Genomic DNA, 26,682 nt, shown 5'->3' on the forward strand with positions numbered 1-26,682 from the left:
ACTGCGAAGTTTTCTTTCTCAACACTACATATGCTTTGGCTGAGCAGCATGAGTTAAAGGCGCAGGGTTGCAGAAAATGGTAGGGAAAAGAAGGGTTGCCAGATTTGGCGCAAAATCGCATATTTGGAGACAAAATTCGCGATATGCCATAGACGGAGCGAGAATATTTTAGAATGCATTTTTAGCGGTTATACTCGGGAATATCTCGAAGGTAGGTTAAAGCTATATATATATATATATATATATATATATATATCCTGTCTGTCCGAAGAGAGAGAAGTGTCTTGAGTTCAGTGGTTAGCTTGAGAGCGATCGACTGAGTCGGGAGCTGTACTTTAGCGCTTTGCCGTGAAGATATCTTGCCCATTATAGCCTGAAAGCTGTGTTGCTAAATGTTTCAGCGTGTTTGTCGTAGTTTTTAGACGACTGTCAATGTGTCTGTGGAACTATCGTGTGTAATAGTGCTTATTGGCGAATAAATTGTGTTTTGATTCTTCATCAGTTGTTATATTTCTCCAAATCCAGGAACCCGTATGACGAACAGTATAGTTCAAATATTAATTAATTAACCTTATAGGATTGTTATTATTTCTGTTAACTAGTTATTTATGATTTAGACCTTTATTGTAACTTCTTCTTTCCTTTTCCTCACCAGAATGCAAATCAGTTTGAGAGTATTTAAGTCGAGGCTTTGGGATTGTAAGACGGAGCATGTTTCTAGTTACTAGGTTTCGCCAGCATTTAATTATTAAACAAAGTGAGAAGTTCTTAGCCAACTTAATTAAAATAAATTCTGTAGCCTTTGACTTAGTTTAAATTCTGAAATTTACTGTTCTTTTAAGTTGCATCGTCACAAGTGGTGGCTTGATTATGTAAGCATGAGATGTTCAAGTTATAACTATAAATAGTTTAAATAAACGTTAGGATTCAGTTTTCTTAACAAATAGGCTTGCTGACTAAAAATATCTAAAAAAGCGGTTTTACCTAACCAGCACGAATGAGCTGAATCCAGTAAACTATTATTTTTAACGCAGCAATCAGTCGCTTCTATTTGCCATAAATATCTTAAATTTTCTATGCATTTAACTATGAATGAAGTCATGAAAGTAATTTATTTTGCTTCTGCTAAAACGAGTAAACATTTTTAAAACGGCAATAAACAAAACAGAACTAGTGTAGACAATTAAACTCCTTAAGAAAACAGAATTGAAATTTCATAAACTCTCTCAGTATCGGAAAGCCTTTATCATTGTTGTTTTCCTTTAAATTAATGTACGACATAATTTAGAAATGTACTACGACATAAATTGGTTTTTCCTGTCGTATTCCTTAGATCTATGAATACACTTTTATATTTGTGGGTACCATTTTTAAATACGAATTCGAAATTAAAAAATCTGATGTGTACACCACATGACTTCCTTGTACGGAATATTAAATTATACACATTCTTTTTTGCATTTCATTTAAACTTATTAGATTGAATTAAACCTACTTCTCCCACAGCGCAAAAACCACAATAGAATAAATGCATTCTTTAAAATTCACTTTGTTTACCATAGCGACACTCTGGCGCTAGGTTTACTTAACAGTATTATATTTCGTTCATATTATAACTCAGAATGCACAAAATTTATATCATTTAAAGAATTATCTAATCGTTGCCACATGTTCTATTCAAATACTATAATAAAGTTAGAATGATGTATAAAAGAAATTAAGCAAACAAAACAAAACAGAAACAGTTTTTCACAGACGATTGAGTATTTCTCATTTAATTAATTCAGTTCTAACTTCGCGAGAAGGTAAAAATACATAAAAACTCAAAATATCTATATTAAAAATTACGAAGTAAATCTGAAACACTTATTTATTCGAAAAAATTCCAGAAAGAATTAAGCATGATTTAATTGGCAATAATAAATTAAAGCGTTATCTTTGTTGTTGCGAAGATAAATTTCTCTAGATTGGCAACAAATCCACTAGTCTCCTGTTTCAAATGTAAACATCAATGGCCGCCATTAAAAAAAGGCTTAGCGGCACTTAGACAACTTTAAAATTGTTGATAATTCAAAAAATATTGCACACAGATTTACTAAAGGCATAAAACCCTTAACCGGAAGATAAAAACAACATAATTCAATCATTTTTAAAGCAAAAAATGTACAATTTACAAACATATAAGAGTAAAGAAACCGAGATCACTGAGCCGGGTAACAGAGTAGATATATATATATATAAATATATTTATATACGTTTGGTGCGGCCGATTGCAACCAAAATACGAGGTGCACATCTACATGTTATGGCAGTCCTATATACAAAATTTCAACGTTCTGAGGCTACTCGTTTTTGAGTTACGCGAGATCCGTACGTACGCACGCACGTACGTACATACGTTCGTACAGACGCCACAAAAAATTCTCTTCAGAATTTATTTTAAAGCAGTTTTATAATTTTTTTGAAGGAAAAGAGTATTTTATTCTGTCCTTACGTACAGACATCACGCAAAAACATCGTTAAATTGCATTCGATAGCGGTCAAAATGGATATTTTTTTTTTCGTTGAAATATGCTGCCTGAAACTTTTCGCGATTACAATACTTCCTTTTACTTCGTATAAGGTAGTAAAAAGGAAAGCAAAGTTCTAGAAGTTACAAGGTTACATATGACTTTTTCAAAGCCCGAAGTGAAGATATTATAATGTAACAAAATAAAGGCATTCCATCATGTGTGCTTTTGTCATCCACATGAACGGAATGCATCATATTTTTCAGACTCCGAATTCCAGCAGTGAGGCAAATACGGAAAATAAACTTTTTTTTTCGGGGGGGGGGAAATAGTGATTGTCTATGTCGAGAACTGTCTCTCTCCCAAATCTTAATGCTCCCCGCAAACTGTATCAGCGTCCTTTTGCTATAAAATCAATTAATCACTATTAAATGTCCAGTCAATGGTAAAAACTGCTTGCGACATTTAAATTGAAGTAAATAAAGATCACGTATTTTATTTGCTCAATGAAATCGCATTAATACTTTCGAACAGGTATCAGATATTTTCAAGAAGAAATCTTGCATAGAACAAAAATATTGATAAAGCTTATATCATCATTAAATTTTTAAATATAAATAACAAACAGCTGTCTGTAAACTTTAGATTACGGTATTAATATCTTTAAGAATTTTACCATTCATTTTTCAAAAGTTAAAAATACCTATTTAAAAAATATTAATCATAAAATTTAAAAGAAATTGTTGTCTGATCTTGGTATGCATATTTCCGTTTAACACCTGAAATTATAGACATCATAGGAAAATTTTCTCTGCAAAGTGACACCACGTGAAGACTCATGCACTTATGTAACAAAGAATATATTTAATTATTCAAGGCATAGCTATGCATTTATTTCACTGTATCACTTGCAAGTAATTCCTTTAAGTGTCAATATTTTTTTTTATTTTAAAAAAACACAAATTCGCTTTCTAAAAACAGTAAACAGTGCATCTTGAAGTTCCCTAATAACAAATTAACAATTAAACAGTTAGCAGAAAGTGTGAATTTTAATTCTGTTATTAATTGCAATCATAAAACATTTTGTGAAATATCTTTGTGATGCTTTATTTTCTTTTAAATTTTGGTTTAAATTAAATTAATATGTAAAACGTACAAAATAAATTTATGCTGGCAGGTAAACAAATACTTAGGCTGCGAAAACTAAGAAATAAGGAAAATTTTTAATAACTTATTTGCTGCAGGCTTCGTATCTGTAAACTAAAAAATTCCAAAGACACTCTAGTTTTACAAATTACACTGAGTTTCAAAATGTCCCCAAGGAAAGATAAACCTTGGTACGTGGAAAAAAGAGATCTCATTGAAGTTGAACTATACAATCATCCTTCTCCAAAAACCTTTCCCTGAATACTTCTTCTCCATCAAATTAGAAAGAAAGGGCAATAGCTCCCAGCAGAATAGAAAATGAAAGGAAACTATCTTCACTTCTCAGTCAGCAGAGTAGTCACGTTTGTTGAATCTAGAAAGTTTGAGTTTTCTGGTACATGTGGCACAAGAAGCACGACTTAAAAGATAAATCTACTCGAAATATATCGACTCCCATTAAGAATTCGAAACTCATTCCCTATATATCTCGTAAAGATGTGACCTCATTCTAATTGTCATTAACACAATATCTCTTGATAGATGTGCATTAAATAAAGTACATTTTAATGTCGCGCGAACCTTTTTGTTAATTTTCTCTTGCCTAGGTAAGGCAAGTGTTATTAATTTTGAACTGTACATTCGATTATAATAATATTATTAAATTACTGTTCTATATTGATATTTAGTCCTTAAAATCATAAAGTGGAGAAAATTTAAAATTTATCTTTTCTTCTATCTGTACTATTAAAATCTGTGTGCGTCTGTTTTTTTTTTTTTTTTTTTTTTTTTTTTTTATGACGGGGGGAGTTGAGTTTCGAGAGGGGAAACTTTGGATTCCTAAAATTCATTGGGAAGCCATTTCCACCATTCTCATCTTCGTATGACTTTAATCAGCCGAGATATTTATTAAAAACTCTGAACACGCTAAATTTCGGCCTCATTTTTCCGAGTGGCAACAGTCCCGCACGCTGGAGATAAATATCTGCTTTATTTCGAGAAGTGTTGGTACTGCTCTCTTTCAAATCGTAAATTTTGTTAATCAAAAATTTGTAAGTTTTACAAAATTTGAAATAAAAATAGTACTGTCAAGCATTAAACATATTATTATCACATAAGGTCATAGTCTGACGTTAAAGAAAGCATTCAATTGCATGTGACGTCATTATATGTCAAAACGCTTTCGCTAATGTCAGCATTTTAAATAAATAGCTGCTGTTGGCAACGTTTTTGTTTCACGTTAGAATTATTGACATGATATGTTCTTATCAAGTTAATTCTTTTATTGATATTGAAAAAAGGTTGCTACATTACATTGAATTTAAATCATAATGTCATACGTATACGTATTAACCTGATGTGTCAAAAGTTTTTGTTTTCTGGCTTGGCAACAAAAATTTATTTACGAACTGGTTTCTGCTTGGAAAGAATAAACTTTTTTTATTGGTCGCAGTCCGCTAGTAAGATATATTTTCTGCTTTAACTCCTTTTATTTTTATATGAAAAGTGTTAGACTTCGTGAAGAAAAAGTTTACGTGTGTTGTATGTGCTACTTAAAAATAAAAATGCCCGTAACTGCATGTCAGAATGAAACTTAAGACTAAATTAGCACGATGTGAAAAATTCATTCGAATTACACATATTTGTTGTATTAACTATGTATAAAAGCGAAAGTCTCAGGTATTGCAATTCAAAATACCATACACGTAATATAAATGTAAGAAAAAAATAAAAGGATTTTTTAAAAAGCCTGAAACAGTCAACGCTGCAGACAGAATTTCTCAGTGACTAGTTTTAACCTAATTTTACTCTACAGACTTCTTTTCGTAAATATTACTAATATCTGGCTCTCCTTCAACTAGGAAAATGGTAGTTAATTAATATGATGCGTAATTTTAAAAACGGATTTGAGTAATATATCCATTAGTCTCGCTAACGTATGTTTCATTTTATATACTGCTTAATGTTCTGATGTGAAGATGCAGAATACTGGTTCATAGTTTCTTGGATGCCAGACTGCAGTTTAGTAATCTTTGAAATTTATTTCGAAGATAGATTTTTTTAATACATAGTCAAATATACAAGAGCGTGGTTGCAAATTATTTAGATTACCATTGCTTTATTTAAGAGTTATACTAAATTACATTTAAAATAACTGATACCAGACATCTGAAATATCCGAAAGGAATCCTAAAGAATTAGTTTCCAAATTTTGTGTAAGTACGCTATCCCTTGTAAAACGTAATTTTGATAAAGGCATGTTTGTTACAGAAAGCAGCTTCATATATACATATGCAGAGAGAGAGAGAGAAATGCCTGTACGGACAGGTCAAAATGTCTCTAAACTACTAGCCGAAGAATTTGAAAAATTAATTCCGAAAACTGAATTTCCTACATTGAAAATTCAATTTTCTGAATTAATTAATCATTTTGATTTCCTGAGACACTTTCTAGAAAATCGATAATAATTTCCCCGTGTTTATTTAAAAAAAGATTTGTGTGTGATTTCCCTTTTCTATTGTAACTGGAATTCATTTCCCTTGTAACTGAAACTATTTTAATAATAAACACTTTGACAGCAAACATCGTCTTTAATTCAGTCTTCAGCTTTTATCTGACCTTTCATTAGTAGCATTGATGAATTTTAAATAACCACGTTAATTGTTAATTTGCATTTGCAGCAGTGTATTGGCATCGCGAGGATCGAACGCCGGAATGGCACGAGGTCATGTCCGACTTGCGATGGGTATGGGAGGTGCACGTCTACGGGATGGCCAGCCTGTTCTCTGTTTTGTCAGTCCTCTGCTTGTTTACCGTCCTCCGGCTGCGATCCCAGCTATCGGCCAAGCCTCACCTCTCTTCGCTCAACGTCTTCCTCGGCATTCTCGCAACATCGAGACTCGTTGTCCTCTACGTAGATCCTTACGGATCGAAAGAGGTAAAGCACCTTTTCTCTTCTTTCTGCATTTCATTGCGCTGAAAAATTTTCCTTGAAAAATTACATTAGTAGCATGTAACTACTAAGTACTTTAGTATCACATTATTTATAAAATTCTCCTAAAGTAGTATATTACTATTTCTAAAATACTTCATTATCCATATGATTATTTTAACATAATTCTTTCGAGATTAAATGCAGATGTATCGCTTCTTTACCGACCCTAGTATACCGTAAATAAAAATCTTAATTATGTAGTTACTTAGACATCATCAGGAATATATACTCTGTTAATCGCTCAACGTTTTCTAGCAGCCATTCCTGATTAGAAAAAGACAGCTAACGTATTGAAGTTAGAGCGGTAAATACCAAGTATCTTCAAATGTCGAAATTTAGCGGACGACTAACGACATCTGTTAGTCAAATCCTAATCTGTCTAATACTGTTTATAATTTATTTCACTGGTTAAATGGTGAAAAGGTGGGATGAGCTCCTCATTATAGGAAGAAAAGCACAGGCCCGCGAATATCGCGGGATATGCAAATTTTGCTACATTTGAGTTGCCCGTGGAAGTCGCGGGATGAGCAGCCAGACAATTAATACATGACGGGATAAGATTATGACAAATCGCCTCCTGCATTTGTCACAGCCCTCTTAAACAACTTCTTTTAAACTGTTTTATCTTATTATCTACACTATACTCCTTGCAAATGAATGACTGAATTATAGCATTTATATGTTGTCAGGTTTATGAGACAACGAACATTTAAAGAAAACCCATTATTTTTAAAGGGAAATTATATGACAGTTTAGCCACGCCTGCTAAATGCACAATACATTTTCATTGTTGCTTCTTGTCTTCCCATGAAGGTACGTAGATTCTCATTTTAACACAAATTCGATTTGAGCTAATCAAGCAAGTCGGAAAATAACCTTTCTACAAACGTTACTCAATTTTTTTCTTTCTGGTTGCTTCCAAATGGACAACTATCTTGAATGTTATTTGCTATGAATCATATTTCTAATCAGACTGATCATTCTTAATTAAAAGCATAATATATCTGCAGGATAACTTTCTAGTACGCAATTTTGACCCTTTTATCGTCTATTACTCGATTCTCAGAGAAGAAAAAACACTAAAACACAATAAGATTGAAGAAGAAGAATTTTGTAATATAACATTCCGCTTCTTAATTGAAGTTTCAGGATTACTATTCATCTTTGGCAAATAATATGAGTTATTATTTTAATGAAATAAATATTTTCAAATTTATATCAGTATTATTATTGATTAAATTTACACTGAACGAGTAAAATGATTCATGCGCTGAACACATAACTTTTTCTACTTTTTTCAAGAATTAAATTATATTTACATATTGCATCAAACAAAGTATATTTTTGTTTATAGAGTTACATCATTAATCAAAACTTTCAGCTGAATAGAGTTTCAGTTAAATTCCTGGAATCATGCCGTGTGGGATCTACTGCTTTTAGTTAAGGTAATTATTTTATAGTTGGCGGCACAAAAATTGTTGTTAATTTAAAGTGGCGCCATCTAAGAAATAAATAAATAACTAAAAGTGTTTGATCGCATAATACACGGTTACCAAATACCTAATGCACGTTTATGCTACATTTTACCTATTTTAATAATTTTCGTTATTATTGGCAGTGAGTTAAAAAGACCTAAAAGCAAACCGAGGCTTAAATGAGAAATCGGATAAGATCCGATTGAGAAACAAAGTGATGAAATGGACTGGAAATACTTTTTTTAATTTAACATTGCAGTAAGATAAAATATCAGATTAAAGCAATTATTCCTAGCTTTCATTGAATCACAATACAGAGGGTAGAAAAATCGAGAAATCTTAAAAGGCTTTTGTATTTAGCCCTTTTGTTATTTTGACTACTTAATTTTTTTTTTTTTTTTTTTTTTTTTTTTTTTTTTTTTCAGACGCTGCCCTTAGTGATCCTGCAGGTCTTTTGGGACTTAGGCTACCCATGCCTGGTCTCAGCATTTGCCTTGCTGCAGCTATATTTCGTTCGTGAGACTCGAGTTAAGATGAATCGGTTGAGCGACGAAAGCGTGGTCTCCATCATCATCACATTTCATTTCTGCCTCATCATCACTTCCGGGGTCCTCGGAGCACTGCAGCCATCTCTTAGGGTGAGTGCAGTAACCTCATCTTTTGTTAGATAAACCAGCCCTATAACTATATCGGAAACCGAATTCTTCCATTAGTTGAGGTATTAAAACGTTACCTCATTTTGTCATTGGAACAGCAGCTAAAGCCTCAGCGATTAGGAAATAAATAAATAAATAATAAAAACTTCGAATAAAATGTGGAGGGAAGAAAATTAAGAACAAAAATGTAACTTTTATCCAAATGGTGAAAAATTATCTGTCTTTTGACTACATAAATTTTTTAAACATTGAAAGTAATGCTGAAAATCAGCTTTGGAAACACAGAATAGGAATATATATATATTCAGTTTCTTGTTAAAAAAGTCTTACTCATGAATTAAAAAATATTCTAATGACAGAAAGCTTTGCGATCCGTTATGAAATTTTCACAGACAGGAAATTAATGCTGACAATAATAATAACAGTATTCACATTCTTTTTTCCTTTTTCTGATTATTTTGTGTCACATTCTTTCTTCTCTTTCTCTGGTTTCTTTCTTTCTTTTTTTAGTCCAAAGGATTTCTTTCTTTCTTTTTTTAGTATAAGCACTAATAGCTGCTTATTGTATTTCATAATTACAAAACAATATTTTTGAAAGTAAAATATAAACATGCCTAGTATTTTCGCGCATTATTTATTTATATTATTATTATTTATTTATATTTTGTTTTCAAAAGTATCGTTTTGTAATAAATATATATATATACACACAGAGAGAGAGAGATTTGTATGACTGCTGCAGCAGCCGAAAGAAGAAGTTTCGGGTTTTTTTTCCTTGGGCGTCACGAGATTCACTTGGAAATATTAAAGCCTAATGCTTCCTAATTTATTATATAGTTTACTGGGAACAAGCGATTAAATAATTGTCTTCGTCTACAATTTTATATTACGAATAATAAAATCTTGAACCGCCCTTGATTAATTTATAAAGATAATCTCTTATTCTTTTGACAATGCAATTCAGTTATTAGATTTATTTATTTGAGAGCCCACTCTTTTATTATTCGTGCTATAAAACTGTAGTTGGAATTTCGTTAAGAGAATTATTTAATCTCTTTTTTCCATCGAACTGCATGATAAATTACTTTTCCCCTTTCAGTTCATTACTTATTTGTGAAAATAAGTAATGATCATGAAAATTATATAAAATTTTCCTAAAATAAATGAATTTTACTTTAGAAAAACATTTTAGCCCAAAGGGACGTTAGCTCAGAAGGGCTTTTAATCTCAAAACGTTATTTTGCTCAGTTCACTATATATGTCCGTTTGACTTTTCAAATTGTTGCCACGAAATATTACTGCCCAGTCTGATATTTAAAGAAATTAAATAATAAAGAATCTACATGAATTTAACTATTTTCTCGCTTTGTGAAAAAAACTGTGTACCTAGAACCATCAAATTTCGAATAGCGTAGTCCTCCACCTGAATATGGGCTCATGGAAGCCCGAATTTGTAATTTGTAAATTTTTTTGTTATCTATTTCATATATTTTTTATAAAAGAATTTTTTTATTAACAAACTCAACGATTTCAAAGCGAGTAATGGCAACACTGTACGGGGAAAAAAAAAGAAGGAAAAACAATTTTATCTCCAGAGTGCGAGACTGTCTATCGGAAATTCTAAAGATATGCTGTTTTTGAAAATTTTTAGCTCAAAGGAATATTATCTCAAATGTTCTCAAAATGTGTATCTATGTAAATGAAAAAAGCGCCCCTTCGGGCGTAATATAACATCTGAAAACTTTCAGTTTTTTTATTTTTTTTTAATTTGAAGTAGGTTTACATTCATTGCATTTCTTAAATAAATTAAATATTATGAACCTTCAACTAGTTAGTTGTAGAGACATTAGGGAATTTTTTGGAAGAAGGCAAGATGAAAAATGAGCAATCTCCTTCTCCGGGAATCGAACCACGGACCCCTGGAATACCGGCCCAGTGTGCAGAACCACTACACCACGAAGGCATGCTAGGAAGATGGGAGAAATACCGTATAAAGTACTGAAAATTTCTATAACCTGAACAAAAATAAGTATTTATTTACATTTAGAAATGTAATGCATTCGCTCAGCCTGTCAAAGTAAGCCTTGCGTATCTGTTGTTATTAATGTATATGGTACTAGTGTTCATAACAAAAGTAAATTACCTTTGAAAGTGACCTTTTTAAGCCTTAAAATTCTTTTAAAATCTTTGAATGAGTGCTAAAATTTTATTATTATCTAATATACATTTTTTTTTTTTTTTTCAGATCTTGTGGTTGATAACTCAGGTTGCTTTCATTATTTGGGGCGCTTTCCTATACTTATCGTCCCTTTGTGGTTGCCTGCGGCTGCTTCGGTCCATTGTCAAGGTGCCCCCGCGTTTTCTCACGCAGGTAAGATACAAAATCTGAATACCAAACTGGAAGAATATCTATATATTACTATATGCCAGCTTCATAAACATATAGATGTACAGACATGCAGTATTTCTTAGACATGACATTGCTCAATTGCAGTCACAAACAAGGTAAACGCACATTGTTAATGAAAAGTAACAACAAATACCCTTAAAAAAAGCTGATTTGGACATCACATGACTTCTTTGTACAGCGTTTTAAATTTTACACATTTTTTACTGTGTTGCATTTAAACTTATTGCCTCAGATTTCATCAGAGATACTATTTCGCATTCAATCAATTTATTTCTCACTGAGCGGCAAGGCAAAAATACATGACATCTCAAAGCATCTTCATTAAAAGTTGTAAAATACAGAAAATCCTTAAAACACCGAATAGAGTTAAAAGCAGTTTAAAAAAAAAAAAAAAAAAATTGCAATTAAAATTAGAGTTTATACGCAAAAAAAAAGCAACTCGCTCAAGACACAGGAAGATAAAGTTCTCGGTGCACAAAGTTAATTTTCGGTCCCATGGGGCAAAAAAACTCTGAAGTTGGTACACCAAGTGACTTAATTCAATATTCTACTAAGATTTTCAAATGTAAACGTATGGAGGCCTCATTAGACCTAGCGCCACTTAAACTTTTAAATTGTTGATCATTCTACAACTACTGTGTGCATATTAACTAAAGGCATAACATTTTTAAATGAATAAATATGTAATGCAACGGACAGATGTAGCTCTGACTTGTGCCAATATAATATATTTAATATAATGGTCTAGCTTAGGCTATCATCAGTATTACGGCTAATTGCAAACAAGAGGGGGAAAAAAAAAGATTTACGAAACAAATTTAATAAATAACAATTCAAAGTTTATTTTGCCCGTATTTGCGGTTTTACAAACTTAAGAAAATTCCTAGGAGAAACAGAAGTATTTGTAACTTACTGAAACAGCTGTCGTAAGTAGATTAAAAATTTTTAATTTTCCAAAATGAATTAGAACATTTAAAAATAATCTCTTAACAGTTACTATAAAGCAAACATTTTCTCTTTCCAAAATGTAATAAATCGCGATCACTGATAATGTAATAAATCGCGATCACTGATAATGTAATAAATCGCGATCACTGATAATGTAATAAATCGCGATCACTGATAATGTAATAAATCGCGATCACTGATAATGTAATAAATCGCGATCACTGATAATGTAATAAATCGCGATCACTGATAATGTAATAAATCGCGATCACTGATAATGTAATAAATCGCGATCACTGATAATGTAATAAATCGCGATCACTGATAATGTAATAAATCGCGATCACTGATAATGTAATAAATCGCGATCACTGATAATGTAATAAATCGCGATCACTGATAATGTAATAAATCGCGATCACTGATAATGTAATAAATCGCGATCACTGATAATGCAGTAACGAAATAAATATCCAGCCGCGAAGGAGAAAAGCTATATGCTTTTATTTTGATTCCCTTCTAGAGGAGAGCTTTTGCCGACCAACCGGTATAGTTGGCCGAAGGGTCCGGTTTCGAACCCCGGAGATGTTTGTAGACCGTCGGTGCGGCATGACCGCAGTCTAAATATGCGGCGAGCCGAAGGACAAGTCCTCTCGTCCGGTTTGGCAGAAAGATACATAAGAATTAAAATATTTCTGCATGAAATCACTGAATAAAGCGAACTATCAGAATACAGGTGACGAAAGGTCAGACAATATTCTAACCGCTCTTAGAGATGTAAAAAATGAAAGACATTCATTCATCAAATTTTGGTCATTATTTAGAAATTCTTACGAATGATAAGAAGAAAGCACTTATTTTAAATTTGGCCTTTAAAGACCAAAAGATATCGATTTTCCCCAAAATAAAGACAGCAGATCATTTTCTTCTGCCCATTATACAGTGATTAATAACTCCGTTTTAGAGACAGATTTTGCTTTGTTATTCACTTGAACTTAACAAAGACTATTGCGAACCATGTTGGTTAATTTCAAGCAAGGACAGATGTGGTCGTCAGGAATACAGCACTGGCAAACGTTACCGATAAGAAAAAAAAAAAGCGCGAGAGAAGTTGTCATCATATCGCAAGCTGTATTGAAAAGAAAAATCGGGAAGCAAATGACTGTATTGCTCACATATGAAAAAAATCTGTAAAAGATGAAATCAATTTCAGTTAGTTTAAGAGAGATTAAATCCAGATAAATTTATTAAAAAGTAACAATGGTTACATACTTAGCTAATTTTTTACCTGATGTCAAATTGTTGGAAGAATATGACATTGTAGAGACATTAGGTGTTTTTTGAAAGCAGGAGAGATGACAAATGAGAAAACCCCTCGCCGGGACTCAAACCACGGACCCCTCGAATATGCGCCGAGCGTGCTGATCACTACACCACGTAGGCATGCCAAGAAGGTGGGAGAAATACCTGACATACCCCCTTTTAAGGGGCGACTAGAGGTTAGGGGACCCAATCACCATGTCCTGGCGATGGAGAATCATCATCCACCAACATTTTAGTTTGGGTGCCACTTCAGAGACATTAGAGGTTTTTTTTTTTTTTTTTTTTTTTTTTTTGAAAGCAGGAGAAATGAAAAATGAGCAATGCCCTCGTCGGGACTCGAAACATGGACCTCTCGATACGCGCCGAATGTGCTGACCACTACATCACAAAAGCATGCCAAGAAGGCGGGAGAAATACCTTACAACATTATCAAAAGGCTCTCAAGCACTGTTAAATATTTGAATTCTGCTACATAAAATGAGTTAATTGATTGTTTAAGTAGTATTTGTTTCAAAACAAAGCTTTTGGATGAAATTAAAAATTATCTTTTTTATTTCTTTGTACGAATATTATGTACAAAGTAATTGTAATCACGAAAAACTTCGGTTATCATATTTCAATGGAACTATCCATTTTGATCCATCTGGGGGAATGGTTTCCGAATCCATCTGGGGCCCACCAGCGGCCGAGCAGTAAAATCGCTAAGCACTGGTAGTTCGGTCCAAGGTTCGAATCCCCCAATGTACATCTACATATATATCAACCCCTTACCCGGTCCTTTATTTTCACAATCGTTGGTCGTAGTCATATCTGCCCATTACAGAAGTGTTTTAAATGACGAAAAATATTTTGGCTATGTCAAATTATTAAAAAAAAAAAAAAGAAAAGAAAAGAAAAAAGAAAAAGAAAAAGAAAAATTAGGCAGATAACGAAATTTAACTTTTTATTCGGTCTCCCGGTTCGTATAGTTCTACTTGGGAAAGTTTTGTACTCGTTATGAAAAAATAAATTAGAAGAAGTTTGACTCCCGTGCGACAAAAACTGACCGGGATATTTAATTCAAAATTTGCAATTTTTGATGTCATTTTCAACTTGCCTTGAGGGATCGAATAATTAAGTTAAATTATTCGAGGAAATAACTTTAAATGAAATGCAACAAAAAGTGTGTATAATTTAATAGGTGATACAAGGAAGTCATGTGTGTCCATATCAGATTTTTAGCTATTAATCCTAATCTTATAAAAATTATTATCAAAATGTTGGCTCCTGAAAACCTCGATTTTGGGGGATTTATACGTCGTTAATCCGTTTCAGATCTTTGAACTTAATACCAGTCTGTACGTATACCAAACGAGCTTTTTCAATTAGAAATAAAGAGAAAATTATTAATCCATTCTTATACAAAGAAACCTATTGCTATTATTATAACTCTGTTTAATACTAAAATGCATATGCAGTGGATGAAATATATACTGTGCATAAATGAAAATTTACCAAATTTTTTCTTGTCTGTCCCTTTTCTTCTGTCAGCTCCTTACTTGACCTTCCATGACTTTTACTGAAAACCTGTCCAAAGAACTTTGCTTCTGTCTTTTCCTCAGGATGTTTCGAAAATGTGACATTCTTTGGTCATTTCGAATGGTTTGTTTGAGATTTGTTGATGTGGTAAATCTCTACAATGATTTTATCATCCATCCAATTAACAAAGATTTTATTGATTAAAGAAGTAGAGGTTTCTTCAACCTTCTCTTCATTTCAGCCTGAGCAAAGTGAACCCATTTTATTCTTGTGTTTTCTCCTTCTGAAGCTCCTGCGGATCCTCATTGGTCAGCTCCTCTTTGTGTCCCTTCTCCTCATAACAATCACTCAAATCCAAAGCCCTAGCTCTAGCCAGATAGATAATATCATCAACTATAGATGCGTCTCAGTGTCAAATTCAGTTACTGCTTCTGGCCAAAATTCCTCCAAGCAGATTTACATTATTTTGTAAAATGCCTCCCACTTTTTTTTTTTTTTTTTTTGTTAAAAGTTTTATTGATTGCTTATACATGTAAATAATTTTAATGAAATGACATGTAAAATCTACTATTTTTTTCATAATTTAACATGAAAGGCCTCAGGTGCAAAGCTTCGACAGAAAAATAGGGTTACAGCGGTAAGTCGATTTAACATTGAAGTAAATGGCGAGAGTGCCAAGCTGGCGATGGTTCTGGCGACTAAATTTTGCCGCCAAGCTCGGCGACCATTTCGCGACATTTTGATACGATCTTTATGTAACTGTAACTATATCCAACCCTATATAATTGTAACTACGTATGCCTTTTTAGCAATTTCGAGAAATCGAAGGTTCTGGAAAGTATTTCTCGGAGGACGGGGGGGGGGGGAACGTCGGGAGAGAGCATCAATTTTCAGTTTAGGTCAGAGTATTGAGAGATCACTGTGCGAGCTTAAGACATTTGAGGCTCTTTGCACTGTATTATATAGACATTATTACTAATTTATAGTGGTACCTACTAATTGTACTCTGTCATACTGAAAAGAGCTAAACGAGTACTTTTGCGTAAAAAGTTTCAGAGTTGTGAGGCGTTTTTGAGGAAATAAATTTCATCAGGATTTTATCGATTCTGTGTGCATTCAGACCATTACGTAACTCTATTGTTACGTACCCGTACACACGTACTAGAGTTATACAGTCGCAAAGTAACATACAGGAGCACCGAAGCTAACTCAAACAACGCCAAATTTGACTGAGTACAGATCTGGCATTAGAAGTTTCTGTACATTTACTTGGTCCGACTTGATTTATTTTATTATGGCAAAGCACTTAAGGGCTCTCTGTATAAGGGGAGGGATGCTTTCATGGAGGACTTTCTAAGGGAATCTGGCTCCTATACACATTACGCTTTGGGAAAACCACTATAACGCCCATGGAACCAGCCTATTCGCCGGAATTTGAACCCCGGGCCGAACTACGAATGTTCAGTAACTTAACCTTTTGAACCCGTACATTTACTATCGCGCTTTTGTGCAAAATTAGCTCTAATATAATCGCGGAAGGGATTAAAAAAGGAGAACTCGTGTCGCATATCATGCAAAAGTTTTCGCTTTCCAAGAGAACGTATATCAAGTTGGACTTATTTTAAAGCGGACGTATACCAAGGTACTATTATATTTATTGTATTATAAATTATTATGTATATATTAATATATTATTAAAATTAATAGTAAAGTTAAATTAAATTTAAATAATTCTCTAGCGCCATTGCTGTAAGGAATGAAATTTGAATTTAACAAATATTCTGTATACGTATAAAACAAATTTAAAGTTAATTAAAATTTTAATTTTCAATTATGAAATTTTAATTGCATACAAATAAATGATTAATTATTGAGGCGAACTAATTTACAATATCATTTCAATTCTGAAAGCATATGTAAATTAAGTATCTAAAACCATGAATAAATATATAATATTCCTAAAAATTAATCCCAAACAAATTTTATTTTTTTTATTATTATTTTAAGACTAAATTAATTTGCATAATCAAATGTGTTGTAAATATGTATGGCATGAACATTTTGAATTCGGAAGTTTAACGTTTGGTCTCAGTATGCCACAAAAGATTTACAGAAAGAAGTGAACTTAGCAGTGAAATTTTTCAGAAAATAAAATAATATTTCTTTAATATAAGACATTATGAAAGTAAATACCATCATATATTATATTAAGCGTCGTTTTATGAATTCCTGAAAAAAAGTCTTGCTTAATGCTTTCATTGGAAATTTTATGCTGCTGTTCCACTTGCAGTTCGAAGTGAAGAAAAGATATCCAAGTAAAGAAAGGGTAAATAGACAAGCAAAACGGAAATGGTCTCTATTTCGATTTTATTAGAACAGAATTTGAATTGAATCTGCCGCATTTCCTCTATATTTTGCATGATGAACATTGCAAATAATCTAATGTTTTCTATTGAAAATATGTAAAAGTTAATAATTATATTTAACAGGTGGACCCTGGCTACGAGATCAACAGCATTATGCCTCTAGGTATGTTCACTGAGCAGCCGCAAGAGCAGCATGAGAAGTCTCAAAACCAACCTAGAATTCGAATCACAGACGTCAACGACCAGACATTTAGTTATGCAAGTGAAGGATCCCTTTCTGTCCATCCTGATCTACAACGTAAGACTTCTCATGTCCCATCTTTAAGTACTGTGCATGCATATGCGTGTGCATCCGTGGGAATGAATTCTGAAAAATAAATTAAAGGAAGTTCCTAGTACCATTTCAAATAAGTATATACCATACAATTCAACCGGAATGCGATGAATCCTCTTTCGGAGACCACCTCTGAAATTAAGCAGTATTTTTGAGAACGTATTTATACATCGAAATTGAACAGCTATTCTGAAAGACAATCTCCTCCACAAAAGGCAAAACGTACACAATGAATGGAAAAAAAGTGTCTGATTTTTCTCAGTAATATACACTTTAACAAAGGACTTTCCGTGATTATAACAAAATAATTCAGTAAAAACTATCACAATAAAACAAATAATAATAATATTAATAAAAAAATATCTGAAAGGTTTCAGATTTTAAATTACGTCCAAAGGGTTGTTATCTTAACATTTTGTGTATTACCTTTATTTAATAAATATCATGTTCTTTGGACTTAATCATAAAATTCAGTTCAAGAGCAATATCGCAAAATAATTTTAAATTGAGCCTATCTTTAGAATTTCCGATACACAGTCTTGCGTCCTGGAAAATAAAAATGTTTTTTCTGTACGACGTTGCCATGGCTCGCTTTGAAATCCTTGAGTTTGTCAATCAAAAATTCGTTAAAGTTTTACAATATTTAAATCGATAATATAACCATTTCCAAATTTCAAATTTGGGCTTCCACATGCTCATATTCGCAGTAGGATTACGTCATTCAAAATGCGATGGCTCTATGTACCGTTGTTTCATCCCAGTGCGAGAAATATACCTACATTTATGCAGATTTTTCATTATTTAATTTCTTCAAATATAATGCAGAACTCTAACATTTGGCGGCAACAGTTTGAAAAGTGAAACGGACATTTATAGTGATTCAAGGTAAAATCGCAAAACGAAAACAATACTCCCTCAGGGACAAAGCCGCTTTGGACTAATAATGTCTTTTTGTAAATTGTAACATCAGTAATTAATTTCTTTTCATAAAAAATACTGCGTTAGTAAATTTCAGCGTGTGGCCATTTTCTAGCTTTCCAGAAGTTCAAATCGGTATTCGAATCCTCGCTATAAGTTCTTCAATACTTGGCCTCATACATTAAACTCACATCGCAGGCGGTCCGTATGCATGATCTGAAAACAACTGACAGGCGAGAATTTTTTTTTTTTTTCTTTTACAGAATTAAAATTTTACTAACTAAATAAAAAATATACAAATTAATTTTAATTTTCAGTTTCGCTTACTAAAGATCATAAAGGAGAAAAACTCTATTTATTTTCTATGCGAAGTGTAAAGTTTGGTACCTGCAAAAGATGTTGGTAACATTTTGTTATTCATGTATATACTAGATAGCTATATAATTAATTCTTTGATTGACATTTCTTTCAAATAATTCTAACGTGTTTATTTAATCATTACATAATTTACTTTAATTCAAACTAAAAATAAATAAATTATGAAAAATTCTCTAAGTTTTCAGATAAAATTCACCAAGTGGGACGAAATTTGGGAATAAATATTAACAATCTAGTTTATTTCCCTTATTTATTAAATTTTTCTTCGGTACATAAATAAAAATACATATGTTCAGATATAAATAGTTATAAACCTCTTTATTTCTTACTACACCTTAATGGCGTTTCGATTCTGATAAAGTTTGTAACCCTGGACAGAAATTACTGAAGATTTTACACGACGGGCTGCAGACGCTCTTCGGTCTGTTCACATATAAATGTTTTCCCAAACAAAACTATTATTCTTATTTAATTATTCAAAATTTCAAAAACTCGCAGCTGAGTTTATTTTTTTGACAAGTACAAATAAAAATTAATCAACTCTTTATCTTTAGATTATTGAATAAGATTTATATCACATATTAAATTATCCGACCTCGTACAAAGGTTTTGGTCAAAATTTCGATTTTTACTTTATTACATGATCTTAAAGAATACATCTTTAGCTATCAAACAGAAGTTTTTGTTTGTTGATAGGTTAATTAGAACTGAAGTTATAAGCATTTTTCTGTAACGGAATAAACCGGAAGTTCCATAATTCTGGGCCGGAAGTGAGCGTTTAAATAAATATGCTTATTTAGAAACCTTATTTATCATCAAGATTTTGTAAATTATAAACCTTCGTACTAAGTTTAGATATTTCGTAATGCATTTTAAGAATCTGGCGATCGTTTTTTCTTTTAATTTCGTATTTAGTTTGGCGCAGAGGGTATTCGACGTTGAATGGATGTGTTGCAGCTTTGTCGATTAGCGTTGACAAAGTGCTTGATTTGAAAGCTACGTCACGTTTTTGCATCATTTGCAACAAAATAAACAGACTGGAATACAATCCTCAGCACGACATATGTAAAGCGTAACATAATTGTTCTGCAAATTATAAAGAAGCAGCTTCGGGTATGGAAGCAGTTGATGCTTATCCGCTTTTTGAATGATCTATTACATTACGAAAGCTGATGTACACGGAGTATTATGAGAATGGGGATTCTAAGGGTTTTTTAATTGTGAAAGATATATATGGTGAAGATTCGGTCAAGAAACTGTAATGCATTGGACATATACAGAAAAGAGTTGGTAGTAGACTATGAAAAGTAAAAAACTCCGCTCCTGAATTGAAAGGAAAAGGTAAACTGACTGATTCTTTTATTGATTAACTGCAGAATTAGGAATTGCAATTAGATGTAATGTTGGAAACTTAATTGAGATGCAGCAGGTTGTACTAACTGCTTGTTCCATTGTAGCTCTTCTTCGAAGCCAATGCCCTCCTCAATCAATGAGTTGGTGCAACTATGAATGTGCGATTGCAGAAATCAGGTAAAAATCAGAAAAAAAAATCAGGCAAAAACCTCTGGTATATCAATATATATTTTGAATTTAATTAAACCTACATATATGGAGTTGACTACATAAACAAGAGTTATTAAAAAGTGTCTACATGGCAAAACTCAAAATATCAAGGAAAGTTTATTGCAAATTGTTCCGAAAAAAACATTCATAAACTTGCGAATATTAATGTTTGGAGCATATGTAAGTGTTGTGTTATTTAATGTTATTTAATGATGGATTTATAGGTTTGCTTGAAGCATTTTCAAGGTGCCCTGAATTTTACACTGAGCAGGTAATTAGAAAACTTGATAAAGTGCAAAATCATGACTTTTGGTGGCATTCCAGAAGTTTTACAAAAACTCAAAGAAAAAATTACGCTTTGTTCGAAAGGAAAAGTGCAAAGTGTGTGAAGAAAAGAAAACAAGGTGTCAGTTACAAAGCAGAGGAATTTTAATTATCAAGGATGCTTCTTTCACTAAGAAATTGTTTTATAAAAACATTAAACTTGTTTTCTGAAAAATGTTTTTTCTGTAAATATTGCCAATGGTAACAGCCATAACTCAAAATTTTATGGATAAAATTAAATGATACTTTCTATATATGTTTCATATAATCTGACGCATGCTCTGAAGCGGAAGATTTTAGAAATATTAATTAGAAGTTGAATTGTTACTTTTTATTTTTAGATTTTGGATGCAATAATGGAAAACTATATAGTAAATACTATACATTTTGACATATCTCAAGAATATATCAATATTTCTTAATTATTTTGCTTCATTTCATACAAAAAAGTGTAAACATAAATACAAATTAAAAAAACTACATATTTATATATACATTGTTCACCGTGGTTGTTGCCGTAAAGGCAAAATTTAAGCAAAAATTATCCTTTTTTCATTATTTTTCAAAATTAAAATTACTTGGCATTAAGTTTTAAGCCGTTTTCCCTCATTAATATGCTTATCTTCAAATTAATGTGTTTATAGTTAAAATAAAAACGATTTTAAAAAAATGGTACCCGAATGAGATCGGATACCTTAAATTAATTGGTACTTTTCCGTTTCGCCGGCGCAAATCTTGCCAAGCAGACTTTGTTGGCGACAGCATACAGTATACACATAAAAAATTTTAGTTCTGAGAATTTTTTATTTAGAAGGCATAAATATATTAATATGATTTAAAATTTTGTAAAAAGCCAATAAATAAAGACAATAAATTTGTAAAAAGATATTAATTTAAGAATTTACTAAGCTTTCATGGTTCAATATCTTGATTCGCGGGTTCGTATCCCGTGACCCAAAGTGATCTCATCTCACGTAAAATACGCTACAAAAATATAATTCTCTGAAATTATCTACATAAATTTCTAGTTAAATCTTAATTTGGAATACAAGTTTAAATGAAAGAATTATTTCAATTCGTACGAATAGCTTACTCAGAAATTATGTAAAACCGCAGTGCATTACTTCGCTAGTGCAGTCTCATTAGAATTGATGAATTTAACCCTTACTTTTGCCTTTTCTATGTTTTCGCCTTCGGGTGAGCGGTGTGACTGCATCCTAATTGACTTAATCACCGCGAATGGCCTTAGGGCATAAAATTGAACTATCTAGTAAAAATTCTATCTAATTGTATACAAGTATTGAAAGAAACAATCAATCTGATAAGAAATGGTCGCGACTTGTTTTGAAAATGAAGCGTAAAAGGTTACCAGCGAAGATATTCTGTTTGGCATCAGTTGTACCATTATTGGTGACTTTATCGTTTGCGCCGGCAAAACGGAAAAGTACCAATTAATTAAATGCATTTGTATAATTTTTCATAAGTTTATAAGATGATTATGGTGAAGGTTGTCAGGACTTGTGTTTCTCTTGATTTGCTTTGGAAACATGGTATGCCCTGAATAAGAACAGGGAGCTTACTCAAGCTGTGTTCAAGATTTGTGTATAACAGACGACACAAGCAGGAAGGGTATACGAAACCCTTTATTTTCAATACTTTTCAGGCACTTCCGAACTTCGGAATACAGAGACCAACCACATGTGGTCTGAACGTAAGAATATAAAACTACTAACTAAAACTCTAACTAAAAGCTAACTTTGAACTAGTATACAAATGCCTAGCACTAAGACTGGCCTTTATTTAAAAAGGGTACATATGTAGCACGCCGAGCTGCTGAAACTACAATACGTTTGCAGATATTAAGAGGGCTAAACTTCTGGCCTTAAAGGCAACCAGCAACCGAGTGAAAACTCGTAAAACTGCAGTGGCAAGCTGCTTACTTCATAAAACTCCTTCTCTCTCCCTCACTCTTGGCAAAAAGCCACAACTTAAATACTTGGGCGTTAGCAAGACAATTTGCATAAACAAGTTAAAGCATTTAATTCTGGCCGGAAGTAGAAAATAAGAAGTGATAGTACAGTTTTAAAATAAAATAAACGTTAGTAAAACTTAGGATCCTTACAAGGTAAAAAAAAAAAAATTCTTGCAGCAAATTCGTATGACATAAATGTTCCCTCCCAGAGTTCCTGATTTTAGTTAAACAATTTTTCGACAGATGACACTGCAAATCCCTTCCAGTTTCGATGTATGCAAATCATCAAAATATGCATCCGAAGAAATTTGATTTTTCGGATGGGTTGATGTTTTGATTTAAAAGGAGTGTTATCTGTGACTGGACTAGCAGTATAGAGGTGAACAGCAGGTTCTGTAGTACTGAAAATAACATAATATGTGGGAGAAAAGGATTTTCCTTGTATTGTAATTCCACTATTTTGGGGAGAGTATTATAGCAAGAAAAAGAAACTTTCAGTGCAAATTCCAAGTTGCTAATGGTCCGTACCATTAGCAATTTGTATAATAAAACACTGTACGAGAAATTCAAACGAACAGGTAGTATTGCGGATGGTCGTAGAGGAAACAATTGCACGTTTCCCCTAGAAAATCAATCTGAAAACTGCAACCGAGTGTCAGTTGAGGAAAATGGGAGCACATAAGTTCTTGGACTTGTTTCCCATACAAAATTCAAACACAACAATTGTTTCAGACCGTTATCTGTAGAGAAAAGGAACATGTTTGCAAATGAAGTGCTGGAAATGATTGGTGGTGGCTGCACTGATGTGAATTGTATGTCATTTTCAGATAAAGTAAATTTCCATCTCAATGGATTAGTCAGTAAGCAAATTTGGAGAATTTAGGGAACTAAGAACCCTCAAGGATAAACACATCCATGAGGGTTCTTAGTTCCCTAAATCGTAGGTGCGTGCGTACCTACGTATCTCGCATAACTCAAAAACGAGTAGCCTCAGAACGTTGAAATTTTGTATATAAGACTGCTATAACATGTAGATGTGCACTTCGTATTTTGGTTTCAATCGGCCGCGTCAAACGTATATAAGTATATTTATAAATATATCCACTCTGTTACCCGGCTCAGTGATCTCAGTTTCTTTACTCTTATATGTTTGTAAATTGTACATTTTTTGCTTTAAAAATGATTGAATTATGTTGTTTTTATCTTTCGGTTAAGGGTTTTATGCCTTTAGTAAATCTGTATATATATTTTTAGAATTATCAACAATTTTAAAATTGTTTAAGTGCCGCTAAGCCTAATTTGATGGCGGCCATTGATGTTTACATTTCAAACAGGAGACTAGTGGATTTGTTGCCAATTTGGAGAAACTTAGCTTCGCAACAACAAAGATAACGCATTCATTTATTATTGCCAATTAAATCATGCTTAATCTTTCTTGAATTTTTTCGAGGAAATAAGCGTTTAAGATTTACTTCGTAATTTTTAATACAGATATTTTGAATTTTTATGTACTTTTTCCTTGTCGCGAAGTGAGAACTGAATTAATTGAATGAGAAATACTCAATCGTCTGCGAAAATCTGTTTCTTTTTTGTTTTGTTTGCTTAATTTCTTTTATACATAGTTCTAGCTTTATTATAGTATTTGAAGAGAACATGTGGCAACGATTAGATAATTCTTTAAATGATATAAATTTTGTGCATTCAGAGTTATAATATGAACGAAATATAATACTGTTAAGTAAACCTAGCGCTAGAGTGTCGCTATGGTAAACAAAGGGAATCTTAAAGAATGCATTTATTCTATTGTGGTTTATGCGCTGTCGGAGAAGTAGGTTTAATTCAATCTAATAAGTTTAAATAAAATGCAAGAAAAAATCCGTATAATTTAATATTCCGTACAAGGAAGTCATGTGGTGTACACATCAGATTTTTTTAATTACTTATTTACTATTTGTAACGCCATCTATCGAAAATCTTTTGAACTAAAACCAAGAACTGTGAAAAGCTAAATTTATGCCCTGTCACATGAATTTGCTGCAAGAGTTGTTTTCCTGTTATAAATTTTTGAAAACCGTCAGTCTATTTCAGGACACCCGGTATATGTAATACACAACGTACTGCAGAGGCAACGGAATGCACCACTATGGTCGATTGTAATTTGTCCTATCTCTATTATGAAATAACTAGCCGTTTAAAATAGCTATTAAAAAAAAAAAAAAAAAAAAAAAAAAAAGATAATGATTTTAATGAGTGCAACTAATAATCAAAAATATAGAAATGAAAAACTGCGGAACAGCGGTACGTAGAACCGCCAAATTTTGAACGCATATATAGTCCTACGCCGGAAAATCTGCATAATGAAGCCCGAATTTTTAATTTCGAATTTGATTTTTGTTTATTTCGTATTTTCTAGCAACTTATTGAACATTTGATTAAAAACTCAGCGATTTAAAACTTTGTGCTCCCACTGTGCAGGGATTAAGATATTTATGTTTCAAATTTAATCAGAAAACTCACAGATGTAAAAGAAATGTGTTGCCATTCGATAAAATGCAATATATTCGTCTTTCGAATTTCATCAGCAAACTTGGCGAGTTAAAGAAATGTGTTGATTGCCTGAATAAAAATGTTTTTATATTCCATGTGGCAATGTGTCGTCGTTCAACAAAGCATAAGCTATCTTTCTAATTTATTCTGTTATTAATTTTTAAAAATTAAGCGATTTAAAAGCAACGAATGCGGATTGTTCGCTATTATTAATTACTGTCCATAACTGTTAAGTTACATCAGTTGGAATCATTAAAACCGTTATAGATTTTCTTTCTTTATTATAAATACTAACCATACAAAATAGCTAATCATACAAATAAAGAAATAATTCATTAATTATAAAACGTTAATATTCAGCTTAAACTTTGGAAAATAATTAATCCAACGGTGGCACAGCATAATAACTGGAGACACTATAAAAATAATAACAGCATCTCAAATAAAATATTTAGATTACTGAAGCGGCAGCGCACGAAGGTGATTGAACTTCTTTGCTGGCATGCAATCGCACTTACATAGAAGGTATATTTTAACATGTGCCACCATCTGGTGGATAAACAATAAGTTAAAAATGTTTACCTATTTTTTAACGCATTTTATGTAGTCTAAAAGTAGACATTCTTAAAGTATTTCAAAAATTCGAAATCGGTTTTCGGGTATTCAGTTTATCTGAGATACATCACGTGTTAAATAAGAGATCACGTGTTTCCTTCCCTGTCTCTTTTTGACAATATCTTTTCGTTTTGCTCTGAAATGCTATATGCGGAAATGCTTAAATATAAAAAGTGTTCCTTTGCAGGTTCTGAGGCTTTACCCTTACGCTGCATTATACCGACATCTCCCGACCGGCGGAGCTCGACTGCCATTAAAAGCAAGCCTGTGGCTCACAACGAGGATCCAGCAGTTATAAAGCCTCTCATTGTAAGCAGATTTATGATATGTTTTTGACTTCTTATATTTCTGATTAGCAAAATTTTCAGTGATAAAAAAATAACCTAAAATTAAAAAATAAATAAATAAAAATTAAATCTGAAATGCTTCAGATTTTAAATTACGTCCAAAGGAACTTTTTTTAACGTTTTGTGTGTTACCTTTATTTACTACATATCACGTTCTTAGCACTTAAACGATATAAAATTTAATTCAACACAATATCATAAAATATTTTAAAACAGTATATCTTTAGAATTTCCAATAGCAGTCTCCCGCGCTGGAGATAAAAATGTTTTTCTGTACAAGGTTGCGATTGCTTAAATCAAAATCCTTGAGTTTGTTAATCAAAAATTCATTAAAGTTTCA

At 32.3% G+C, this 26,682-nt stretch overlaps 1 protein-coding gene across 1 annotated transcript in view; it reads left to right on the forward strand.

Annotated features, from left to right (window-relative positions):
• LOC118201994 (uncharacterized) overlaps positions 1 to 26,682 on the forward strand; it is a 173,095-nt gene that overhangs the window by 120,985 nt on the left and 25,428 nt on the right. Inside the window, exons 3-7 of the mRNA XM_035374147.2 lie at positions 6,335 to 6,591; positions 8,549 to 8,761; positions 11,025 to 11,150; positions 17,468 to 17,642; positions 26,183 to 26,304. Of these exons, the coding sequence (XP_035230038.1) occupies positions 6,335 to 6,591; positions 8,549 to 8,761; positions 11,025 to 11,150; positions 17,468 to 17,642; positions 26,183 to 26,304 (893 nt within the window). The remainder of the gene's footprint in view (positions 1 to 6,334; positions 6,592 to 8,548; positions 8,762 to 11,024; positions 11,151 to 17,467; positions 17,643 to 26,182; positions 26,305 to 26,682) is intronic.

Source organism: Stegodyphus dumicola, chromosome 4 (assembly GCF_044657685.1).
Source record: "Stegodyphus dumicola isolate Sdum_Otavi_A_Nest chromosome 4, ASM4465768v1".
NCBI lineage: Eukaryota > Metazoa > Arthropoda > Arachnida > Araneae > Eresidae > Stegodyphus > Stegodyphus dumicola.